Source organism: Carcharodon carcharias, chromosome 14 (assembly GCF_017639515.1).
Source record: "Carcharodon carcharias isolate sCarCar2 chromosome 14, sCarCar2.pri, whole genome shotgun sequence".
Taxonomy (NCBI): domain Eukaryota; kingdom Metazoa; phylum Chordata; class Chondrichthyes; order Lamniformes; family Lamnidae; genus Carcharodon; species Carcharodon carcharias.
The window spans coordinates 127,716,776-127,743,613 of NC_054480.1; the positions used below are offsets into that span (position 1 = coordinate 127,716,776).

At 42.0% G+C, this 26,838-nt stretch overlaps 1 protein-coding gene across 10 annotated transcripts in view; it reads left to right on the forward strand.

Moving 5' to 3' along the window:
• Positions 1 to 26,838, forward strand: part of gatad2ab (GATA zinc finger domain containing 2Ab) — a 125,807-nt gene that overhangs the window by 70,680 nt on the left and 28,289 nt on the right. For all 10 annotated transcript variants that reach the window (XM_041204343.1, XM_041204348.1, XM_041204340.1 and 7 more), the window contains exon 3: positions 795 to 1,092. In XM_041204343.1, coding sequence (XP_041060277.1) covers positions 795 to 1,092 — 298 coding nt within the window. The remainder of the gene's footprint in view (positions 1 to 794; positions 1,093 to 26,838) is intronic.

Sequence of the window (26,838 nt, forward strand, 5' to 3'; positions counted from 1 at the left end):
GAAAGGCCACTGACCTGAAATGTTAACCCTATTTGTCTCTCTACAGATGCTGCCAGGCCTGCTGAGTATTTCTAGTGTTTTCCACTTTTATTTCAGATTCCCAGCATCCGCATTATTTTGCTCTTTAGTAAGCTTAAGAGGAGAGCTTGGAGAGTTTTGGTAAGAGTAAATAAAGGGGAGCTCTTTCCAATGGCTGGTAGGTCAATAGCCAGTGGGCACAGATTTAAGGTGATTGGCAAAAGAATCAGGGATGCCATGAGGAAAAACACTTTTATGCAATGATTGGTTAGGATTTGAAATGCACTGATTCAGGGTACGGATCTGAATTCAAAAATAACCATCAAAAGGGAATTAGATACATACTTGAAGAAGAAACAATTTTCAGGATGTGGGGAAAGAACAGGTGGAGTGGAAGTACCTGGATTGAAAGAATTAGCACAAGCTCAATGAGCCCAATGGCCTCCTGTACTGTAGTATTCTGTCATAATTGGAAACATCCTTTCTAAGTCTACCCTATTAAATCCTCTCATAATCTTAAAGGCCTCTATCAGGTTGCTCCTCAGCCATCTCTTTTCTAGAGAAGACTTGTCTGATAAGTTGTAATTTCAGTTCTGGTATCATACCTATTTTTTACATCTCTAGTGCTTCAGTCCCCTTGTTACAACTCTCTCTTAACCCATCTCGGGTACCATAGCAAGAAGTTTGGGGGGAGAAAATGAGTTCCTAGTCCTGCGTAATGCTAGGTAGAGAAATTGAAGCTCCTAAATACTTCGTTTTCCCTCTTATATCGACAGATATTTCTGCTATGACAGACGAGGTATACAGAACACGGAGCCAAAAGAGAGCATTGGAGCGAGAAAGCCTGCATAATGATGTGGATATGAAGAAACCAAAAATGGAATGTTCCAGAGGAACTGATAGGGACAGTGAACTGGACGATGTGAAAGGGGAGATAAGAATTAAAACAGAACCTGTCGATCGGGGTGGTGGTCGGACTCCTGGGTTGTTAAAGGGGCCGGGTGAAGTGAAAGCAACAATCAAAGTAGAAGTACAGGCCGGTGATGAACCTGTTGACATGAGCACATCAAAGACGTAAGTATGCAACACAAATTGGTCCTTTTAAAGCTGGCCTGTGTTTCTTTGAAATGGAGAACTTGGTTTGTCAGTAATGTCAGTAAAAGGAGAAAAACAAAGAATTTACATCACTATAGTGGCTTTACCGATCAAGACCTCCCAAACAGCTATACAGCCAGTGAAATACTTTTGAAATATAGTCCTTGTTGTAATGGGAAATACAAGAGCCAATTTGTGTGCAGCAAACTCTGACAAGCAGCAGTGTGATAATGATCACGTAATCTTTTTAAAAGGTGATGTTGATTAAGGGGTAAATATTGACCAGGCACCAGGGAGAACTCCTTGCTCTTAGAATCATAGTAGTAACAGCACAAAAGGAGGCTATTCAGCCCATTGTCAGTGCCAGCTATCTGCAAGAGCAACTCAACTAGTCCTACTCCCCTTTTCCCTATAGTCCTTTTTTTTCTCTTCAGGTAATCATTCAATTCCCTTTCAAAAACCACGATTGAATCTACCTGCATGCACTCTCAAGTAGTGCATTCCAGATCCTAACCATTTGCTGCGTAAAAATATTTTTCCTCACATTGTCTTTGGTTCTTTTGCCATTCACCTTAAATTGGTGTCCACTGGTTTTTGACCCTCCTGCCAATGAGAGCAGTTTCTCCCTGTCTAATCAGTCCAGACCCCCCCTCATTTTGAAAACTTCTGTCAAATCTCCCCTCAACCTTCTCTTCTCCAAGCAGAAAAACCACAGCTTCTCCAAACTATCTACATAACTGAAGTCCTTCATCCCTGGAACCATTCTTGTAAATCTTTCTGCACCCTCTTTAATGCTTTCACATCCTTCCTCAGTATGGTGCTCTGAACTGGACACACTGTTCCAGTTGAGGCTAAGCCCATGCTGCTGCTCCAAAATAATGCCATGGGGTCTTTTCCATCCATCTGAAAGGGCAGCCAGTGCCTCCACTTAACTTCTCATTCAAAAGATGGCACCTCCAATAGTGCAGCACTCCCCTCTTACTGCGCTGAATATTTCTGTTCAAGCCCTGTTCTGCTCCTGACAGACCTGCAACTGCCAATTGAGGTTGAAAGGATTAGAAAGTTCTGCTAATGGGATCAGATGAAATGGGTTGGGAGGAGGCTTATGTGGAATATGAACCCTAGTATGGCGCGAATGGCCTGTTTCTGTGCTGTAATCCCAGTAATCTGCTGTGGCATTGAACTTTGGAGGCTCTTCAAATACAGCGCATTTTTGAAATGACAATACCTATAATTTTGCTACTGGCCATTTTTTTTGGAGTTGGCAGTGAGTACATCGTTTAAAAAAAAATTTCTCACAACCAGCTGTTGTGTTTTTCTGACATCCTGGTGAGCATGTTTTTTGAGAAACGCATGAGTAGAAAGGAAGAATATAAGAGAGAACAAGAGGCCATTCAACTCCACAAGCCTCATCCAACATTGTTAGATCTCAGGTGATCTGCATCATATCTCAATCTACCCACCTTGGTTTTATAACCCTTAACAGCTTTACCTAACAAATATCTATGATTCTCAGTTTTGAAGTTTTCAAATGACCCTCACTCTCCATAGCATTTTGTAGGGGGAGGAGGGGTTGTGATTGAATTCCAGATTTCCACTACCCTTTGTATAAAAGTGCTTACTGACAACACATCTAATTTAGGGCTATGTCCTCTTGTTCTGGACTTCCTCACCAGAGGAAATAATTTCTTTCTATCCATCCTATCAACATAGCATCATAAACACCTCAATTAGATCACCTCTTAATCTTCTATACTTGAGGGAGTATAACCCTAGTCCGTACTGCCTGCATAATTTAACTCTTTAAACCCAGAGCGCTAATGTAATGAAGTTATTGTTGAATGAGTTACCAAGAAAGGCCATCGAAGCAGACAGTGTACATGGGCTGTAGAAGCATTAAGATGTGTTTCTGGAGAGAAGGAGTTTGAGAGATAAGATGGGGAGGTGCAACTGGTGAGCATCGAACTGATAGTCTTTTCAGAGTTAATGGATTTTTCCTGTTTTCAGAATCAGATTTATTTTTCCTTTGAAGCAAAAATTTGCGAACACATCTTGTGCAAAATACTACACAGAGCAAGTGCAGCATGGGATAATATGTCAGATTAAGTTATGATCAAGCTACAGTATTGAGGTTAGACTGTCTTAGTACAGTGCCAAGTTCTGATCACCGAATCACGAGAGACGCGTTCAATTGTTGAGTTATCAGAAAAGATTTTAACCTAGAGGTATATCTGAGACAACCTTATAGAGGTATGTAAGGTAGAGGAAAGGGTAAATCTGGAAATTTCCAATAAATGAAATGGCTTGAGTAGGACTGGGAGGCATAGAGTCAAACCAATAAATTTAGAATTCTTGTCAGGAGATTCTTCATACAAGGGAGCATCAGCATGTAGAATGATCTCTGAGTAGTGGAGGCAAAAATGCCTGAATTGTTTAAGAAACAGTTGAAGTGGGAGTGGGAAGAATTTTAAGGCTTTCCGGTTAGATGATTTAAGATGGGCACGGGGGCCTTGCTCAACTGTAATTAACTTGATTACTGTTGGAGTGTCCCTGTGAAGCAGACCCTTGAATGTTACTAGTCGACAAGCACTAACACTGATTAGGCAGCAGTGCTTAAGGCCTTGAAGTCCTGGCTCATCTCTGACTTCAAGTTTTGGCAACTTTCTGATCTCAGTCCATTGTCCTGCAGTATGGTGATATGATGCTTGCAATCATCCATGTCTTATGGGAAAACTACATCAAATGGTGAAGATGGTGACATAGTGATAATGTTACTGGACCACTAATCAGAGGGCCAGGCTAATGCCCTGGTAACCACGGGTCCAAATCCCACCACAACAACCAGTGGAATTTAACTTCAATTAATTCATAAACTCTGCAATTGAAAGCCAGTCTGAATAATGGTGACTATTAAACTATAATCAAATGTTGTAAAACCCCATCTTGTTCACTAATGTGGAAGGAAATCTGCCATCCTTATCTGGCCTGGCCTACATGTGACTCCAGACCCACAATGTGATTGACTCTTAACTGCCCTCTGAAATGGCCTAGCAAGCCACTCAGTTCAAGAACAATTAGGGATGGGCAACAAATGCCGACACCCACATCTCATGAAAGAATTTAAAAAACAGTAACAAGTCAGGATTAAGTGCTCTCAGATTGGCAGCAAAAACCTAACATTGTGTCTCTGCTCTGCTCCTATGCAACCAAGATATTAAAGGGAACAGAAAAAGTAGACAGAGTGAAACTATATCCAATCATTGGAGAGCCTACAACTCTGGATGGGTCTAAAAATTGATAAGGGGATCAAATATGTTTGGAATTGTTGTACTTTGTAGTTGTGATCAATGCGTAATTGTGTAGATTTCAGTCTTGCAGTTCAAGATGATTCCCCAGTCTCTACAGAGCTAGCTGATGTCAATGAGATAGTACTGAGGCCACTATAGTTGGGGAAATGGAGCTACTGGCCTTGCTGTTGTCATTTTCCAGTGACACTTGAAGTGTAAGTTTTTGGTCATTAGGCGAGGAAAAGTTTGGGCTCAGCATAACCTGTTTGATGCAGTATTGAAAAGTCTGTGACATATCCTACCACAGTGTGCAACAGTGCCCGCAGGAGAGGATGGAGTAAGGGGAGAAAGTCAGAGAGGGAAAAAAATGATTGTATACCTGAGAGATGGAGCAGGTTGCTGGTGGTGAATGAGCTTAATCCAAGAACTGTTTCATTGCTGGTGCCCTTGCCCATCTCTGAATAGAAGGACAAAAGAAAATAATATGGATGATAGAAATCTGAAATAAAAACACAAAATGCTGGAAATACCCAGGTCAGCTCCAACAGTGGAGAGAGAAGCAGCATTAACCTTTCAGGTCAGTGGCCTTTCATCAGAGGTAAGCTCTGGAGAATGACTTTCAGACTTGGGAATCAAGCAAAGCTCCAGGAACCAATGGTAAAACTCATTAATCCTTCCAATCCCAGCTAACCTGGAACTTGCCTTCCAGCTGGAAATGCCGTCCTTGGAACAAAATACTTCCCAGAATTAAGTGGCATTGGGAAGTGGGAGCCCTTGATAATGTTTCTCATCCTTTGCTTCCTCTTTCTTAGAAGCATGGGAGCATTTAGTCCCTCAAGCCTATTCCATCATTTACTAAGATCATGATGGATCTGCAACCTAACTTCATATAAATTCCTTTGTGTCATATCCCTCAATACACTTCTTTAACAAAGAATTGTCATTCAGATTTAAAATTAACAATTGACCCAAGTTCTAAATTTCTCCCATCCTTTATGTTGAAGTGTTTCCAACCTTCTGAAACATTGGCTCGACTATGTTCCCTATTCCTAGACTTCTCCCAATCAGCAGAAACTATTTCTATCTGTTCCCCTTAATATTTTGAAAGCTGCGACCAAATCACCCCTTTCACCTTCTGAATGCCAGGGAACACCTTTTCCCCCTGCATTGGCTTTTTAGCTGAGACTAGTTGGAGAAGACTTTAGTACAGGCTGGAAGTTTGTGGCAAACCAGTAATGCAACAAATTTCTCCTCATCCCCGGCCCTCGTGTACCCCTGCTAACTCCCTGCCACCAGGAAAAGTGAACCTAACCAGTGTCACACTTCCATTTGTATACCAACCTTTACTTCAATACATACCCCATGCTTTCCTTATTAAAACTGCCTGGTGTTCCAAAATGGTATAAAGTGGATAATGTTACTGAGGTCATCTGAGGTACAATGAAATTATCAATTGTAAGTATAAATAATTACACTTGATTGGCAGCATGGAATAAGAACTTGGGCCTTAGATTAGAAATAAAATATATGGATTAGTTTGATTTATGGATGAGAATTGAGATTAAGTGTTTATACTCCATTTAATCAATTCTCTAGTAGGTTATGGTCTTAAGCTGGAGCTGACATGCAGACTGAAGAATTTCACCTAAAAGAACTCTTAAAGGGGAATGGAAGTTTAAAATGAATAATTTGATGAAGTGCCACACAACAGACTTATGGGCAGACTTATTGCTCATGGAGTAAAAGAGACAGTAGCAACATGGATACAAAATTGTTTGAGTGACAGGAAACAGTGTGTAGTGGTTAATGGATGTTTTTTGAACTGGGGGAAGTTCCCCAGAGATTGGTGTTCGGACCCTTGCTCTTTCTGGATATAAATGAATGACCTAGACTTTAGTGCACAGCGCACAATTTCAAAATTTGCAGATGAAACGAAAGTTGGAAGCATTATGAACCACGAGGAGGATAGTGTGGAACTTCAAAAGGACATAGATTGGTGGAATGACTGACCAAGTAACAGATGAAATTTAATGCAGAGAAGTGCGAAGTGATTCATTTTGATAGGAAGAATGCAGAGAGACAATATAAAATAAAGCGTACAATTCTAAAGGAGGTACAGAAGCACAGGGACTTGGGTTTGTATGTGTACAAATCATTGCAGGTTGAGAGCACAGTTAATAAAGCATATGGCATCTTAGGCTTTATTAATAGGGGCATAGAGTACAAAATCAAGGGTGTTATGTTGAACTGGTTTGGTCTCAACTGGAGTATTGCGTCCAGTTCTGGGCACCACACTTTAGGAAAGATGTGAAGACATCAGAGAGAGTGCCGAAGATTCACGAGAATGGATGACGAACTCCATTTACATAGATCTGAGAAGTTGGGACTGTTCCTCTTGGAGAAGAGAAGGTTGAGAGGAGACTTCATAGAGGTATTCAAAATTGGGGGATTTAGACAGAGTAGATAGGGAAAAAGTGTTACCATTGGTGGAAGGATCGAGAACCAGAGGGCACAGGTTTACGGTAATTAGCAAAAGGAGCAATGGTGACATGAGGAAAAACTTCTTCACGCGCTCAGTGATTGGGATCTGGAATGCACTGCCTGTGTGTGGTGGAGACAGGTTCAATTGAGGCATTCAGGAGGAAATTGGATCGTTATGTAGAAAGGCTGAATGTGCAGGGCTGTGGGGAGAAGTCAAGAGAGTGGCAATAAGTAAATTGCTCCTCCAGGAGAGCTAGAGCAGAAATTATGGACTGAATGGCCTCCTGTGCTGTAAATTCTGTGATTCTGTGAATTGTAATACTTCAAAGGACACCCTCAAAGTTTACATAAATATTTGATTGATCATTGAATCATTTCATTTCCTCTTAATGAATTAAATACTTCCAATTTGAAAAACTGAAATTTTCCAGCCCAGCTGGGACCCATCCAGCCCCCATTCCCACCCCCTCTCTCTCTCTCTCTTCTCTCTCCCCCCCCCCCAGCCATTTCAGGTCTCATTCACCCCTGGGTTGTTGCATTGCATTGACAGCAATGAGCTGCCTGTGTCCACTAATTTCAACGGCAGCTATAGATTTATATGGTGGTTCTGTGGTGTTGCTAAAGTTCAGCTCCTGGTGAGGGAACATTTGGAGTTTCGTGATCCAAGAATAATGCTGATTATAAACTTATTTGAAACCATCAAGTGCTGTTTAACTTTGAAGAGTGAGCTGCATTAAAATGGCTTGCATTTCTAAAGCACAATATGTAGATCTGTTAAACTGAGTGACTCGTGATTGATCAATAGGGCCCTTATTGTATTGGACTTGCCTCGTCACACAATTGTGTTTTCTCCCTCCACTAAAAATCTTAGTAAGGCTGTCTCTGAGCAGTTCATTACACAAGCATGTTTTTAACGTTATTAGAATGGTTTTTGTCTGCAGCTGAAGGACTTAAAAGATAAACTGAAGCAGAAGTAAGTGTGTGTGTGTGTGTGTGTGTGTGTGTGTGTGGCTGGATGAGTGATTTGTATGCTCAGATTCCAACCGCATTACCTTCATTAACTACTTCGATTGCCAACGTGGCAGTGACACAAAAGCTTGGAATGGTCAGTGGTATCCAACAGCTCACACACTGAGCTAAATAATAGAGCAACACTGGTGAGTGTCCGATTGTCAGGGCTCACAGCCTGGGGAGAAGCCAAAGACGACAAAGTTTATCACTTTGTGTTGCAGAGCTGGATTTGATCTGACACAAACACAATCCCTTTAGTTCCATGTAAGAGCTGCAGGAATGAATCTTTGTCTCATGCTTTTGGTAAAGGCTTGAATCTCTCCTTTCTGTATGTCACCATGTTTGCTGTATGCAGTCCCAGCTCCAGAGGCTTGAGTGCAAAAATCTCGGTGCTCACTCCAGTGCAGTATTGATGAGAGTTAAATTGAGGTCCTACCTGACACTTTGTCGAAGAAAAGGAGCTCTCCCCAGTGCCCTGGGCTAATATTTGTCCCTCCATCAAGATCATGAAAAGCATATGACTTGATTGTTATCACATCGCTGTTTTTGGGAGCTTGCTATGCACAAATTGACTGCTACCTTTTCTGTACTGCAGCAGTGACCACACTTCAAGAGCACTTAGCTGCCTTAATGTGGCTTTAAATAAAATGCTTTGTGATATCCCTAAAGTTGTGAAAAGTTCTAAATAAGTGCAAGTTCGTTTTGCTGGGTGGTGACAGGATTGGTTATAACACCTCATACTGTTGAATAGATCATCGCCCTCAACTATCATGGTTCATAGATTTTAAAAAAAACACGAGCATGGTACTAGAGGGCAAGAGAAACTTTATGCCAGCAGCCCTCTGTCACTCTGCTTGTTATGGCAACACTTAGTGGGATCACCTGTGCACAAAATAATTCCCAGGTTTGCTTAATCTTCTCTGCAGAGTATTTCATTTTATGTGCAAAGTTTTGCAATGTTTCAGGGATGGGATAAGGCACTGTGTAAGTTAATGCCTGTTCAGTTTTCAGACAGTTTATATTTTTAATCACCTCCGCCAAATGTGCAAAAACACCTTACAAAGTGGGAGCTCTCCACAGGAAAAGTCTTTTGGCAGGACTTTCATCACCATGTGTGTTAATGGCACCTGTTAGTGACTTGAACAAAACACGAAATGTCATACCTGAGAAGGCATTCTTAATGTCACTTTTATTAACAGCAAAGTTTTGGCAGCATTGAAGTAGAGGAGTTTGTGTGTTCTTTAATGGCTATCTATTGCAATAAAGGGAGGGATAGGCTACAAACCCACCACCCATGCTTCTACATAGTGGCCATTGTAAAGTCTAGTGAGGGAAAGCTATCCTGGAGCAGTTCACAACAATTGATGGCAGCTCTGACTGGAAGGAAACCATCTTTGGAGCTCTCAAAATGAACAGGTGGCTGAAGCTAAATGTGAAAGGAGCACTGCACTCTAAAATCCATTGCATCACTGTGTGAGGCTCTACTCTGCACTGCAGTTCTGAGCTTGCTACTTGGTTCTCCCTACCCCTTTTCCTCCTCCTCACTTCCCTCCCATCCCCCCCACAAGTCCCCTATTTCCCCCCACCTTGACTCAAGGCACTGATTGCTGTTAACTAATAGCCTATTCAGCTGATTGCACTATCCTTCCTCACTGTCTAGATTCATAACTTGCATTTATACAGTGCCTTTACTGTTGTAAAACATTCCAGGACACTTCACTGAGGAATATTAAGAAAGAAGACACTGAGCCACGTTAAGGTCATCTTAGGGCTGATAATCAAAAACATGATCAAAGGTGTAGGTTTTAAGGAACGTCTTAAAAGAAGAAATTAGTGCCTTCAGTTGAGGTGGGGCTTTAATGGGGGAGGTGGAGAAAGAGAGGAGGAGGAAGGGAGAATTTGAAAGTAAGTTCAGAGCTCCCTTACACCAAACGCACTGGATTTTACAAGGTGCTCCTTGTATTTAGGATGGTCATCTGTATTAATTATATTGAACAAATACACAGATGAAGGACAATGTTTAATTAGACACTTCAAATACTATAAAGCGAGACAACAGGGACACTCGGGTAGTAGGTAGAAGGCAGACATGTAATGCTGCATTATGTTAATAAACCTATCATCAAGAAAAGGATTTGCATCTAGTTTCATGCTTCACCACCTGGCTTGAGATTCAATTAACAACTTGGGTGTGGTATCAGAGGTGGTTTGTGGGTTCCAGCAGCTTTCTGCTGCCTTAAATGGTTGCATTAGGCAAAAGTGTCAGCAAACATTGTCATGGAGTGTACCACAGGCAAACAGGATCCCTCGTGCATAATGTTTTCATGCATTTGTTTCCAAGCAGGGATTACTCGATTCCAACCGAAAGCAGGAATCTTGGTTGAGGGCCTGATGTAGTCCAATGCAAGGATCTCATCAGCTCTTGGGTAACTATATACAGAGCCACTGAGTACCATACAAGACACTGTTGGAATTCACTGATTTAGTGAGAGAGCTTTGGATGTGAGCTGGTGGGGGAGATCGATTTGAGTTTTTCAAAAAGGGATCCATTTGAGTTTTTCAAAAAGGTTTGCATAAACCTGTATTTTGATGGTATCTATATTTTAAAAATGTTGACTTTTTTCAGTTTTGCTAGCAATGCTATTCTGCCCTGCAGCATGTTGCAGGATATCTTGGCAACCATTGTTGGTCTGTATTTTTAAAATGAGGGCTGCAATAAGATTTTGGTGCTGGTTGATTATTAGGTTTAAAAGTTGAAGCCCAAGAAAAGTGTTAGTAATGTAGTGCTGGAATTTATAGCAGTTAAAGATTCATAGAATAAAGCAGCACAGAAGGAGGCTATTCAGCTATCTTATCTGTGCCACTCTTTTAGGCAGTGCATTAAAGATCATAGCTTGCTGCATTTTTTTAAAAAAATCCTTATTACCCTGACTTTTCTGCAATTTACTTTAAATCTTGTGCCTTAATTTTAAAAAAACTTTTTCTGCCCTTCACTGAGTGAACCGTATTTGATTTAGCTTCTGCACTTGAGCAGTTCCAAGGGTGGGAGTCAATATTCCTGATATAAGCAGTGTCTGTTCTTGGGCATATTTTGAAACAGTAGCAGAGACTGAGAGTTTTAATAACTGTTCAATTCAAAAAGTTAACACTCAGGTGCTTTTCCGAGCAAATCATGTAGGATGTTTGCCTTTGAACTGAGTGACCCGATTGCTCCTGTGAATAAACTGCCCAGCAACCCTTACAATATTGTATCAGGTTGCACCGGGACCTGATTTCTGAGAGTGAAGGTCATTTGTGACCCCTAGTGCACCGTGACAGAATTGAAGACGACAATACCCCAAGCTGCAGCGCTTCTTTCACAGTTTAACATCCCAAGATACTTCTCGTGAAGTGGGAGGCAAGGGAGATGAGTGAGAGTTGGAAAGCATTTAAGTGAGAAGATCAGAGGTATAGATGAAGGGGCAACTGTAGCTAAATTTGCTGATAACACAAAGGTAGGAAAGTAAGTTGTCAAGAGGACATAGAGTCTAAAGGGGATCTAGATTGGTTAAGTGGGCAAAAATTTAATAGGTTTAGTATAATGTGGGAAAATGTGAACTTGTCCACTTTGGCAGGAAGAATAGAAAACCAGTAAATTATTTAAAAAGAGAGAGACTGCAGAACTGTACGGTACAGAGGGATCTGGGTGCGCTGGTATGATTTTTTTTTCATTTATTCTTTCATTACAAATGAGCGTTTGCTGGCTAGGCCAGCATTTATGCCCATCCCTAATTACAATGCCATATAACCAATCAAACAAGACTATGGGCCTAGTGCTGGAAAATGGGATTAGAATAGTTAGGTACTTGTTTGACCGGCACAGACACGATGGGCCAAAGGGCCTTTTTCTGTGCTGTAGATGTCTATGACTCTGACTACCCTTGAGAAATTGATGGTGAGCTGCCGCCTTGAACCACTGCAGCCCATGTGGTGTAGGTATACCCACCGTGTTGTTAGGGAGGGAGTTCCAGGATTTTGACCCAGTGACAGTAAAGGAATGGCAATATATTCCCCAATCATAAAAGGTTGATATGCATGTACAGCAAATGATTAGGGAGGCAAATGGAATGTTAACGTGTTTTGCAAGGTGCGTCAAGTGAAAAAGTAGGGAAGCTTGCTACAGCTGTACAGGGAATTGGTTGGACCGCATTTGGAGTACTGCGTAAAAGTTTTAGGTTTCTTTACTTACCAAAGGATATAATTACATTAGAAGCAGTTCAGAGAAGGTTCACTCCACTGATTCCTGAGGTGAAAGGGCTAGCTTATGAGGAAAGGTTGGCAGTTTGGACCTATACTCTTTGGAGTTTAGAAGAACAAGAGTTGTTTGGGGTCTCCCATTTAAGATTGAGATGAGATTTTTTTCTCTCGTCAATCTGCGGAATTTTTCTCCCAAGAGAGCAGCGGAGGCCGTGTCATTGAATATATTCAAGGCTCAAGTTAGATTATTGATCAACAAGGAAGTCAAAAGTTGTGGGGGGCAGACAGGAAAGTGTAGTTGAGGCTACAATTGGATTAGTCCTGATATCGAATGGTGGAGCAGGTTCATTGGGCCAAATGGCCTACCCCTCCTAACTCTTTTTTGTTGGTCTTGTGTTGTTTTATTATTCGTTCATGGGACATGGACGTCGCTGGTTAAGCCAGCATTTATTGCCCATCCAAATCCAATCCATTTCAGCTTCTAGTCAATGCTAACCACCAGGGGGGTGTTAGTGGGGGATTCAGTGATGGTAATGCCATAGAATGTTATGGGGAGATGGTTAGATTCTCTCTTGTTGGAGACGGTCATTGCTTGGCACTTGTGTTACTTGCCACTTATCAACCAAAGCCTGAATGTTGTTCAGGTCTTGCTGCATGTGGACTGTTTCAGTCTCTGAGGAGTTGAGAATGGTGCTGAACATTGTGCAATCATCAGCGAACATCCCCACTTCTGACCTTATGATCGAAGGAAGGCCATTGATAAAATAGCTGAAAATGGTTGGGTTAGGACAGTACCCTAATGAACTCATGCAATGATGTCCTGGGACTGAGATGATTGATCCCCAACAACCACAGCCAGCTCCCTTTGTGATAGACATAACTCCTACCTGTGGAGAGTGTTCCCCCTGATTCCCATTGACTTCAGTTTTGTTAGGGCTCCTTGATGCCACACTTGGTGAAATGTGGTCTTGATGTCAAGGGCAGTCACTCTCACCTCACCTCTGGAGTTCAGCTCTTTTGTCCATGCTTGAACCAAGGCTGTAATGAGATCAGGAGCTAAGTGGCCCTGGCAGAACCTAAACTGAGTGTCAGTGAGCAGGTTGTTGTTGAGTAAGTGCCGCTTGATAGCACTGTCGACGGCCCCTTCCATCACTTTGCTGATGATTGAGAGCAGACTGACGGAATGGTAATTGGCCAGTTTGGATTGTCCTGCTTTTTATGAAGAGGACATACCTGGGCAATTTTCTACTTGCTGAGTAGATACCAGTGTTTTACCTGAACTGGAACAACTTGCCTAGGGGACGCAGCCTAGTTCTGGACTGCAAATCTTCACAATTGCCAGAATATTGTACGGGCCCATAGCTTTTGCTGAATCCAGTGCTTTCAGCTGTTTCTCGATATCAAGTGGAGTGAATTGAATTGGCTGAAGACAGGAATTTGGCAGTGTTAAAAAGTGTATGTGTAAATGCAAAGAGTATAGCTAATAAAGACAATGAGTAGAGGGCCCAGATACATGGCAGCATGTCATCGCTATAACAGAAACTTGGCTTGAGGAGCAAAAATGGCAGCTCAACATCCCTGGATATAGCGTTTTCAGACAGTATGAAGAGACTGATTTAAAAAAAAACGGTGGGTGTCTTAGCATTATTGCTTAAAAAAAACAATTAGGGCTGTGAGGAGGAATGGTGTACTAAATAAAGCATCAAATGAGACCATATGGATTGAGTTCAGAAATAAAAAGGGGGTTGCTAGGAGCGTACTATAAACCTCAAATAGTGGAAGGGAGTTAGAAGGGCAAATATATAGGCAAATTACAGAGTGCAAAAACAATAGGGCAATAATAGTTGGGGACATCAACTACCCGAATATCAATTGGGACACGAACAGTGTGAAGGACACAGAGGGCACAAAATTCTTAAACTGCATTCAAGAGAACTTTTTCAGCCAGCTTGTAACAAGCCCAAAGAAAGGGGGCACAATTCTAGATTTGGTCTTAGGAAATGAAGCTGGGCAAGTAGATGAAGTAGCAGTGGGGAACCGTTTTGGAGATAGTGACCATAATACAGTTAGATTTAGCATCATCATGGAAAAGGACAAAGAACAGGAGTAAAACCGGGAAGACAAATTTTACAAAGCTGAGGTGTGAACTAGCGAAAGTGGACTGGATAAATTTACTAGAAGGGAAAATGGTGTCAAATCAGTGGGAGATATTCAAAAGCGCATAGATATGTCCTGACAAGGAAATAGGGTGGTATTGCCAAATCTAGAGCCCCTGGCTGTCGGGAAGCATACAGGGTTAAGATGCAGCAGATAAGGAAAGCTTATGACAGTCACAAAAAGCTTAATACTGTAGAAAGCCGAGAGGTGTACAAAATTATGAGGGGTTAGAAAGGTTAGACAGGAAAGACTTGTTTCCCCTAGCAGGGGTCAATTACCATGGGGCATAGATTTAAGATGTTTGATAGAAAGATTAAAGGGGACATGAGGGGAAATTTTTTCACCCAGAGGGTGGTGGGGGTCTGGAATTCACTGCCTAAGTTTGTGGCTGAGGCTGAAACGCTCAACTCATTTAAAAGGTACCTGGATATGCATCTGAAGTGCTGTAACCTGCAAAGCAATGGACCAGGTGCTGGAAAGTGGGATTAAAATGACCGGCTGTTTTTTTCTCTTTTTGGCTAGCACAAGCATGATGGACTGAATGGCCTCTTTTGCACTGTAACTTTTCTTTGGTTCTAGGAGTATAGAAAGTATAGGGGTGAAGTAAAAAAGGAAATTAAGAAAGCAGAGAGGATATGAAAAATTATTGGCCAGTAAAATCAAAGAAGGCCCAAATATTAATAGCAGGAGCATAACTAAGGAGAGGGTGGGGCCTATCAGAGATGTACGTGATAACTTGTGTGTTGATGCTGAAGATGTAGGCAGGTTTCTCAGTGAGTACTTTGTCTCTTCTTTCACAAAGGAGAAGAATGATGCAGACATTCTAGTTAAAGAGGAGGAGTGTGAAATATTGGATACAATAAGCATAATGAGAGAGGAAGTACTGGAGGGACTCACATCCTTGAAGATGGCTAAATCGCCAGGCTTGGATGGCTTGTATCCCAGGCTGTTAAAGGAAGCCAGGGAATAAATAGTGGATAAAAACAAAAACAAAAAAACTGCGGATGCTGGAAATCCAAAACAAAAACAGAATTACCTGGAAAAACTCAGCAGGTCTGGCAGCATCGGCGGAGAAGAAAAGAGTTGACGTTTCGAGTCCTCATGACCCTTCGACAGAACTTGCGTTCAAGTCCAAGAAAGAGTTGAAATATAAAATTATATATTTCTTATATATATTATATTATAAAATCTTATGTTTCAACTCTTTCTTGGACTCGAACGCAAGTTCTGTCGAAGGGTCATGAGGACTCGAAACGTCAACTCTTTTCTTCTCCGCCAATAAATAGTGGATGCTTTGAGGATTGTTTTCCAATCCTAACTAGGTACAGTCAAGGTACCAGAGGACTGGAGGTCTGCAAACATTGTACCAATATTTAAAATTATAGGCTGGTCAGACTGACTTTGGTGGTGGCAAATTATTGGAATCAATTCTGAGACACAAGATAAACTGTCACTTAGAAAGGCACGGATTGATCAGGGGTAGTCAGCATGGTTTTGTTAGGGGGAGGCTGTGCATTACTAACTTAATATAATTTTTTGAGGAGGTAACAAGGAGGATTGATGAGGATAGTGCAATGGATGTGTCTACATGAATTTTAGCAAGGCATTTTTATAAAGCTATTAAGGTATATAATGTTATTGGAAATTACTTTTTCAAATAAAGGTTGTGTCTGTGTGTGTTAATTGGATTAAAACCAGCTAGTCTGTGTGTTTTGATGTATAATGGTTTTGAGATGTAAACGGAGGTAGAGGTACATTTGCATTTTGTTGAATAGAGCATTCAAGAGTGGGAGTGAAATCTTGCACCTAGCAAGGAGACACCAAGCAATGTTTACATTACTAATAAAATTAGTATTATGAAAGGAGTTCAAAAGGCCTCGTGATGCAATGAGATTTTGCATTTGAAGAGCAGGCTGGGTAAAACAGAAGGTAGTTTGTGTGTGAAAGACAGAGGTATGTAACTTCAAAGCCTGTAAGCTACAATTGCCTGCAGAGGAATCAAACTGAAAGGAACCTCATTTTGAATTTGTACGGTGAAAATGCTTTGCCTGGTGACTGGTTAAATCTATTGGTTATTGTTGCCTTAGTGGAGATTAATTTGGGAATTTGTTAAAAGTTAGGATAGTATCAATTTATAGCCGTGTGTGTGTTTAATACCTTGTTGTAAATTAATAAATGTCTCATTTAGTTTGATATAAAAACCTCTTGAACTGGTGGTCTTATTCCTGAATTTAGAGCTGCATCTCAAACATACCAATTGAAAATCTAGGTTATGACAGTTATTTAAATAAATTTCCTTCTGGGATTTTAAAAGCTGCTGTGTCATAACACATTTGACAAGGTCCCACATGGCAGACTAGTCAGAAAAGTGAGATCCCATGGGATACACGGAAAGGTGGCAAGCTAGATCCAAATTGGCTCAGTAACAAGAAACAAAGGGTAATGGTCAATGGATATTTTTACAAATGGAAAGCAGTATCCAGTGGCATTCCACAGGACTCCATGTTGAGGCCCTTGCTGTTTGTTGTAAATATTAATGATTTGGACTTAAATGTGGGAGGCATGATTAGGAAGTTTGCAGATGACACAAAAATTGGCAGTGTAGTTGATAGTGAAGAGCATAGCTGTCTCCAGAAAGATTGGTTGAGTGGGTGGAAAAATGGCAAATGAAATTCAATCTGGAAAAGTGAGAGGTCATGCATTTGGGGAGGGCAAACAAAGCAAGGGAATAGTCAATAAATGGGAAGATATTGAGAGAGGTTTGAGGGAGTGAGGACCTTAGAGTGCATGTCCGCAGGTCCCGGAAGGTGGCAGCACAGGTGGGTACGGTGATGAAGAAAGCATATGGAATGCTTTCCTTTATTGGATGAGGTATTGATTACAAAAGCAGGGATGTAATGATGGAACTGTGTAAAACGCTGGTTAGGCCACAGCTGGAATTTTGTGTACAGTTCTGGTCACCACATTATAGGAAGGACATAAATGCTCTGGAGAGAGTACAGAGGAGATTTACAGCAATGTTGCCAGACTTGAAAATTGCAGCTATGAGGAAAGATTGGATAGGCTAGGGTTGTTTTCCTTAGAACAGAGGAGGCTGAGGGGTGACCTAACTGAGGTGTAAAAAATTGAGGAGCTTAGATAAGGCAGATAGGAAAGACCTGATGGATCAATTACCAGGGAGCATAGATGTAAGGTGATTGGTAGAAAAATTAGAGGGAACGTGAGGAAAAGCTTTTTCAACCAGAGGGTAGTGGGCATCTGGATTTCACTGCCTAAATTGTTGGTTGAGGCTGAAATGCTCCTGAAGTGCTGTAACCTGCAAGACTACGGACCAGGTGCTGAACAGTGGGATTAAAAATGAGCGGCTGGCACGGACATGATGGGCTGAATGGCCTCTTTCTGCACTAACTTTTCTGTGGTTCTGTGTTAGGGACCTCAGGAGGAGGCTGAGATGAATACATTCACTCAGCACTTCTGGCTGATGATGGCTGCAGATGCTTCAGCCTTTTGCACCATCATTGAGGACGGGGATATTTGTGCAACTGCCTCCTCTAGTTGTTTAATTGTCCACCACTATTCATGACTGAAATGTGGCATCACTACAGAGCTTACATCTGAAAGCTGGTTGTAGGATCACGTAGTTCTGTCTATCGTATATTGCTTCCACTGTTTAACATACAAGCAGTTCTGTGTTCTAGCTTCACCAGGTCGATACCTCATTTTTAGTTATGTCTGGTGCTGTTCCTGGCATGCCTTCCTGCACTGTTCATTGAACCAGGCTTGATCCCCCAGCTTGATGGTAATGGTAGAGTTGGTGATGTGCCGGACCATGAGGTTACAGATTGTGGTAGTAAACAATTCTGCTGCTGCTGGCTCATAGCACTTCATGGATGCCAGTTTTAAATTGTCAGATCTGTTTGGAATCTATCCCATTTAGCACGGTGGTAATGCCGCACAACATGATGAAGGATATCCTCAGTATGAAAGCGGGACTTTGTCTCCACAAGGATTGATGTGATCGAAACCGATGCATCTGCGACTGGTAGATTGGTGAGGACAAGGTCAAGTAGGTTTTTGCACTTGGTTCCCTCACCACCTGCCACAGACCCAATCTAGCAGCTATGTCATTTAGGACGCAGCCAGCTCAGTCAGTAGTGGTGCTACCAGGCCACTCTTGGTGATGGACATTGACGTCTCCCACCCAGAGTACATTCTGTGCCCTTGCCACCCTCGGTGCTTCTTCCAAGTGGTGTTCAACATGGAGTACTGATTCATCGGCAGAGTAGGAATGGTAGGTAGTAACCAGCATGTTTGACCTGATGCCATGAGACTTCATGGGGTCCAGAGTCGATGTTGAGGATTCCCAGAGCAACTCCCTCTCAATTGTATACCACTGTGCTGCCACCTCTTGTGGGTCTGTCCTGTCGATGGGACAGGACATATCCAGGGATGGGTACACCTGTGTCCCCAGAGCATTAGCTGGGGCCTCAGGATTACTCGTCCAGTGACATTACTACCATAACACCATCTCCCAGGAGGTGGGGGATGTGGGGCATGGGGCAGCGATGCACGAGTCGTTCGGGGGGGAGAATTCAAGTGCTGCCTTTCAGATGAAATGTTAAACCCCATCTACCCTGTCAGGTGGACATAAAAGATCCCATGGCACTATTCAAGGAAGAGTAAAGGAGTTTTCCTCTGTCCTTTACCTTCCTATCATTGTCACTAAAAACAAATTATCTGGGCTGTTTGTGGATCTTTCTGTGTGCAAATTGGCTGCCAGATTTCCTACATTACAGTAGTAACTACACTTCAGAAAGTATTTCATTGGCTACGAAGCACTTTGGAACATCCCAAGCTTGTGGAAGGTGCTATGTAAATGATAGGCTTTCTTTCTGTGGCCTGGTGGTTGAAGATTCTGCCACCGTTGAAGCAGAGTTAGAAAACGAGAGGGGTATACCATGATGTAGGAGAAGATTGAAGAGAGGGGCCAGGATGGAGCAAGGACACCAACAGCTTTGAATATGGATACCAGGATTTTGAAATCATTGTGCTGGGGAGCAGGGAGGTGGTGCAGGTTGCCTGAGACAGAATTGCGGAAGATTGGGCGCTGTGGCCTGACTGAGTTGGTGTTGTGTAAAGTGAAGCTGGGCAAAACTGTTGTGCGTTTCGGAATGGAGCCTAGAAGTGAGAATTGTGGATAAAGGATTTCAGCAGCAGTAGGAATGAATGGGTGGCGGTAACTATGTTGGTGCCTTAGCAGGCAATGGTCCTGAATGCAATGGAGTTTGTGGCCAGGGCTGGACAACTCTTGAAATTAATAAAACCAGCACACTGCCCAATTGCTGCATCGGTGGAAGATACCTGGCATGTCCCCACATCGTTTTCAGTGTACCAAGTGCAGTATCACAAGAAATGCCTAGCCAGTAAGTCCCTGTGAACCTGAGCTATAAGGGCCACTCGGTTCAGATTCCTTTCTGTGCTGGTTTAGCTGTTCTCAGTTGGATGGCATTAGTGCTGCTGCCCTTGACCATTAAGGCTCCTCTGATGGGAATAGCGAATCCATTAGCATAAGAGCAGAAGGATCCTTTTCAGCCCCGTGAGCCTGTTCTTCCATTTACTGACCTCACTGTTGACCTGGGACTTAGCTCCATATGTCCACCTTTGCCCCATGTCCCCAAAAAACTCTTTGGTTAACAAAACCCTATCAATCTCAGAGACTTAGAATTATCACTTGTTCCAGCATCAATGGCCTTATTTGTGTAGCAGTGTTTTCTATTTTCACTCCTGAAATGTCTGACTCCATTGAGACCCTACCCCCTAAACCTAGACTCCGCAACATGTGGAAAAAGCCTAGACTCTGCTGCACGTGGAAGTAGCCTATTTGTTCCCTTAATATCTTTGCCATTGCTTAAAATTTAATATATTTCAAGTAGAGAGAAAACTGGCCTTTATTGTGATGCATCCACCTAGACACACACCTGCCCATACTCAGTGCCAATTTGTGCTTGTGAAAGAGGGCTGATTGAGCAAGTTGGCAGAGGGTGATTGGTGTCTGTAGAACTGTGCCTAGCCATGAGTCAACAACACCTTAAATGAAGGAAAGAGGAGAGTTAATTGGTATTGAACTGAGGGGTAATATCAACTGGATGTAATATTATGATGTACTCTAGAATTGGATCATGAAAAGCCTGGAGACTTTAGTCTGGGAACTGAAAATGCTTTTGTCGAGCAATTGTTCTGTCTCAGTAAACATTGGTGTAGTAGGAGGTTGACCATGAAGGAGAGTATTATGAGATGTTGGGAGTTTTTTTTAAGTGTATGTGGCAGCCATTGATAGTGATCTCAACTGTTAATTTGCTCAGCACTAGCAGCATGATGTTGTAGTGACACAGAACTCCAGTATTTTGTTATGTGGTGAGGGTATCTGCACAGAACTTTCACCTGGCTAGTTTCATGCCATCATGGTGTCTGTTACCACATGAACAGCAGGGGTCAACCTCATTCCCTCTTGCATAACTCTGAGTGGGACATGGCTAGCTTCAGGTGTAACTACTCCCTCGAGACTGTTCCACCATTCCATTAGATCACGGCTGATGTTTCTTAATTCCATCTATTCACCCTCGTTCTGTAACCCTTTATATCTTTCCCTTACAAAGCCAATTAATATCGGTTTTGAAACCTTGAATTAAAGTTACTGCTCAGCCCCTTTTGGGCATTGGCTAGGGGCATATTGTATGCTTTAGGGATGTCGTCAAAGTATCCCTGAATAGGTCAAACATCCCCAGCAACTTGGTCCCTGGCATGTGACCAACCAAAACTTCATTCAGGAAGCACTGAGCACATCGAAAGACTTCATTGGGAATGCGAAAAGGCAATGTCAAAGCATCAAGAGAGTCTGTATAAACCTCCAAACAAATCTACTTGACCCTTCAAGCACCACCTGACCTGCATGTAGCAGAGTCTGCAGCTTGTGCATTGGACTTATCTCGGAACCCCTTGAACTTGAGTGGAAACAGGTTATCCTCAATCCAAGGGACTGTTTAGAAGAAGACATGTTTCTAAGCTACAAGACTATCAAGGGTGGAGGGAAAGAACAGCCAGTTTGAGTGGTGTTGACAGCAAGACGGGAGGACAAAAAACATGAGTGGTATATAACAAAGGTTACCAGTCCTTGCATATTAGACCTCTGTTAATATGAACTTAATGATGGCTGCAAACAATCTATGGAGACTTTAACAATGGTATCACCTGGAGGGAACACTATGGTTTCTTCAGTCCTTGTAGGCTCCTGTGTTTGTTGAACTATTCCAAAACAACATTCTTTTCCATGATATTTCCCATTGTGAAGATATGCCAGGCCCTACAGCAAGTCCAGTCACCTCACCATGTTGAGGTTTGTACATCCTGAACTGAAACTGTTTTTAGCTCTGGTACCTCCAGGAAAATGATTGAATTCAGTAGTGAATTCAGTACCAAGGATTAGTGGGTGTCACATGACAAAAATGGTGAATAGTTGTGTCTGCCCATGGACCCGCAGCAATTGAGATTTAAGTCAGCCATTTTGGAACGATTGGCAGGATCCATTATTTTTCCTTGTTAACCCTTGAAGAAGGTAAACACACTATTTTCAAGTATGATGAAGCATATATTTTTCTGAAACCCCTGGGCACATGGTGGAAGGGTGGGAGGTGGGCATGCATGACAGACTCTAATTTCTTTCATGCCAGGTATCTGTCATTGACAGTAGCCAGAGCCTGACACTGACTTTGGACAGAACAAAGCCCCTCAAACAGCTGCAGAGCACATCTAACCTGTTTTCAATGGTATTGATTGAGGGATGAATATTAGCTAGGACACCAGGATTGTGCCATTGGGTATTAAAGGAAGAAAAGGCTTACGTTTATATAGCATCACTCACGACCTCAGGACACCCCAAAGCGCTTCAAAGTCAATTAAGTACTTTTTTGAAGTGCAGTTCCTGTTATAATGTAAACACCAATATAAAAAAAATGAACAGTCATTTTGTGCACAACAAGTTCTCACAAACATTAATGAAATAAATAAACAAATAACCAGTTTTAGTGATGTTGGTTCAGTGACACAGCCAGGACAGCAGGGAGAGCTTCTCTGTTCCTCTTCAAAATTATGCCATGGGACATTTTACATCCCCCTGAGAAGGCAGTCAGGGCCTTGGTTTAACATCTTACCTGAAAGTTGGCACCTCTTAACAGTGCAGTACTGGCGCTGGAAGTGTCAGGTTAAGATTTTGTGCTTAAGTCACTCAAGCGGGATTTGAACCCACCCTTCTGGCTCACAACAGTTTGAACAGGCAAACAAGACCTTGGTTTAACACCTTATTTAGAAGTCATGGACTTTAAGCAGTGAGAGCATCGATGGTGCACTCAAGCTTTGAAGTGGGTTTTGAAGCCTGACCTTTTGATTGAGTGTGCTACTGCTGCGCCAAGCTGACATGTTGACTAACTGTCCTTGTCCCAGCAGAATTTAGAACTTTTTTTGGTTTCACCTGGAAGAGCAAGCAAATAGTTATTGTGCAAAAACTAGAAGTATAGTGTATGTCAATTTCCCCCCACTGATCTTTGTTTCCGCACACATTGCAGTTCTGAGTGGTACTAAATCTCACTAAAATGGCAATCCGCACATACCACAACCTGGTCAGTGTAGGAAATGTCATACTGTTGCACTCTGTCCTGTGGAGTCCATGGCACGTTATAATAGAGATGCATTTTGGATCAAATTGTACCAAATTAGGGTTGGTTTAGGTTTCCACCAGAAACTGGAGCAATATTACCCAAGCTTTCATCACGTCAGACCCTTGCAGACAGCTGATATGGCAAAAGTCTGAGCAGAATTTGAACTGAGAGCCCAGAAATGAAAGGCACATGTCTAACTTGGGAAAAACACAAGAAACTGGACCAAGAGTAGGCCATACAGTTCCTTGAGCCTAGTCTTGACTGATAGTCTTACCCCACTACACTTTCTTGTCTTATCCCTGTATCCCTTGATTCTAGTTATGTCCAAAAGTCTATTCATCTCAGACTTGAAAATGCTCAATGATGTTGTAACCACAGCCTCTGTGTAGAGAATTCCAAAAATTCACAACCTTCTGAGAAAGGAATTTTCTCTTCATCTCAGTCAGTCCTAAATAGCCAATCCCTCATCCCAAGACTATGACCCCTAGTTCTAGGCACCCCAACCTAGTAAAGTGGGAGTTTTTCAACACAGGGTGAAGATCGAGAACTTTCTTCCCCAAAAAGCTGCAGAAGATGATGACCAATTGACATTTTTATCACCAAGAAGGGTGTGATTTTCTTAAATTAAGGGCATGAAGAGATGAGTCTGGGTGGGTAAATGGAGAATGTAGCTTTAGCTATGATCTAATAGAATGGCAAAACAGACTTGGAGGGCCAAGTGTCCTACTAACGTTCCAGAATGTTAATTTTTGCTCCTCAAATATCTGCACCTTCTCAATAGATGACCAAATTTGACTTTTTCAAAAAACTAAGTAGGTTACCAAAAAAATTAGCAGTTTATGAAAAATGTATGATACGTTTAGATTATTTTACTTCTACCTGAGATGCTTTTATGTGAGGCTACAGCTGGCTTTCCTGAAAACCACTGGGCCAAGGATATTTTAGGGGAAAAAGCAAAAGAAAATATATATCAGCAACTGTAAGGGAGTACCTCACAAATATTGGTTCCTGGCACCAGCGAGGATGATTGTCTTCCATGAGTCCAAAGATGGCTGATGAGGCCTTACAAGTAGACCCAATAGGGCAAGGGTAGCTATGGGCAAGTGTATTCAAATATGGCAAACTACAATGTAAATGGAAAGAGCTTGGGTAGAAAGCTTGGACTTGTGAGCATAAAGGGCTTTGGGAAAATACACCTCAAAGTGAAAATGGATGACAATGAGAGACAATGTGAGACGAAGAATTGGCGTGAAAAATTGTTCTGCTGATGGAGAAATTTTCACTACCTGGACACTGACAAGACACTTTATCCTTTATCCATGCCTTTATCCATAGCATGAACTGTGCATAGGTATCCAGGTCTGTCCATATACTTCAGTGCCATGACTTGTCTGCCTTGGTGCATATACCATTGTAGTTCACATGAGGTTAATGGAGCAGTTTGTTACGGTTAAACAGGATGTTTATAGTCCACATCAGGAAAAGCATTATTGACATTTCCTGCGTGTGTAAAAAAAAGACATTAGATCTGAAGAAGTGTCTCCAAATTTCATTGATTATTTTTTTCGATATGTTTTACAATCATTGACATGCTGAAAGTTATTAAAAGCTGAGAAACATAGGCTGATTCGTAATGTATTCAACGAGCTAATATATCCAATAGAGCTGGCTAGCTGATTTCCTCATCTGTAAATCACCAAGCTGGATCATAGATCTTGTTGATGTCTCATGTTTACCAAATTTTGAGGCTTATTTAAGATAGAACAATGGATGTATTGGGGACTTGCTGATGTGCAAGAGTCCTTGTGTTCTTTTGTAAAGTTCTGTGCCTCAATAGGAGGTAACTTGGAGTTGGGATGCCTTGTAAATTCAACTGTTAAATAGCCCTTTGCAAGAGTTTTCCACCAATTAAAGTAAACTTTTACTGTTAACTAAAGATTACCATTGACATTAAAATGGCCACTTTTCTGCTGTCCCATGCTCTGCAAGTATCTGATGGGAGGTATTCTGGCTGGTGGTTACCAAGATGGTACTTCCATTTGGGATGAGTGGCTGTTCCAAGTATGTATTCCACAAGAAAAGCATCCTCTCGAGTTTATTTTTTTTAAAATTGGGATATGAGCATCACTGGCAAGACCAGTATTTGTTGCCCGTTCATGTGAAAATGGTAGTTGATGAAGGTACCCCCGCCATGCCATTAGATAGGGAGTTTCAGGATGGTACTTCGGAGGGGAACTTGTAGGTGAAGATGCTCCTATGTATCTGCTGCCCTTGTTCTTTTTGGTGGTGGAGTTTTAGAAAGTGCTGCCGAAGAAGCCTTGGCAGCACAGCTGAATGTTTAGGCTAGTGAATAAGGTGCCCATCGAGCAGGCTGCTTTCGCCCTTCTTGGTTTCAAACTCATCCAGGCAAATGTAGAGTATTCATCATACTCCTGAATTGTGCGTTGTAGGTACTACAGAGTCAAAAAAGACATCTACATTGATGTGCAGGTTCTACATGTTATATTCTCAATCACCTTATTTAATAAAATGAATTAGTAACTTGAAACATTATCCCAAACCTCAGCATATAAAACCATGTTTGGGTTCCCTGAGTTGCTCTCCAGTGTTTCCAGCCAGTAACATCAAGTTCAGGAGTTCAGTTTGCTCAGTGTTACATCAAAGACCAAATATCAGACCATGTCCAGAAGCTGCCCCTTGCCGACTTTCCTCACTATTTGATGAACACTAAGTCTTGATCAAGTACCTAAAGGTTTCAGGGGCTGCCTCAGTCCCTCGGAAAGGTCAAGCTGTCACAAACCCATCAATGGTTCAGCTTAACCCAAAATTTAATGCTGAGATAAATGTGCCCGTGTTTCAAAAATTGGAAGCAATTTTATATTTGTGCTCCCACCCTCAGACATGAGCAAGTTGAGAGATCTTCTCTTGTAACAGTACATCATATTTCTGTAAACTTTCTTGTGTGTAAAATGGTTGCATTGGATTAATCAAGAGTTCCAAAGAAATTTTTGAAACTTTCATGTTCGGACTTTATTTAAAAAAAAGGCTTTAAAAAGTATTTTTGTGTACATTTCAAGCATTGCCTTACATTTACACCGAGCCTCTCAAACTAAAGCCTGTGAAGGAGTGACGGCTGAGCTGTTGGAAGCCTGCTCTTTGTCTTACCAGGGTTGCTTTTTCTGCCTGTTCGATGGGCTCCATTTTGTTTCAGTACCTGAACCCTACCTCCCTTCACAAAATGAAGGCAATGTGTCACAGACCAGTTTCAGCCGGCTGTTGCCATGGGTTTCACTGGGGTTGGTCATGTGACAGAGGAAGGGAAATACCTAAGTCATGTGATAACTTTTTTCTGGGGCCAATTAACATACAGGAAGTTGGTTCCCAGTCACTTAGATGCAAGGATGCTGTCTGTTAGCTGATGAGTGGCATCATCCCTGCCAGAGCCTGTTGATTAAGCAGTGTATGCAGAGAACAGCAGAAAATAGATGTGCCACAGCATTCAAGAGCTCTGTGAACATGCTGTTAACATAAAACTTTATTCATTTCACGCAGCAATTGATAAAAGTCCTGTGACTTGTTGAGATGCACCAGGACCAGTTCTTAACTTTCAAGGACAGTTGCTTTTCAAAAATATTAAGAACAGTCCTTACTATAGTAATTGTCATCTGCTGACTTTGCAATGTGGGGCAATGAGAAATGCAGGGCCAAAGTTGCACAAATCTCCAAGGGGACTTCAGGTAATGCATCCTCTCCCATACAATCCTCCCTCCTCCCCAGTGATCAATCTCTCCCATGACTGTTGATGTTTGTGTGAACAGTCAGATTATAAAGTGCACATTTTG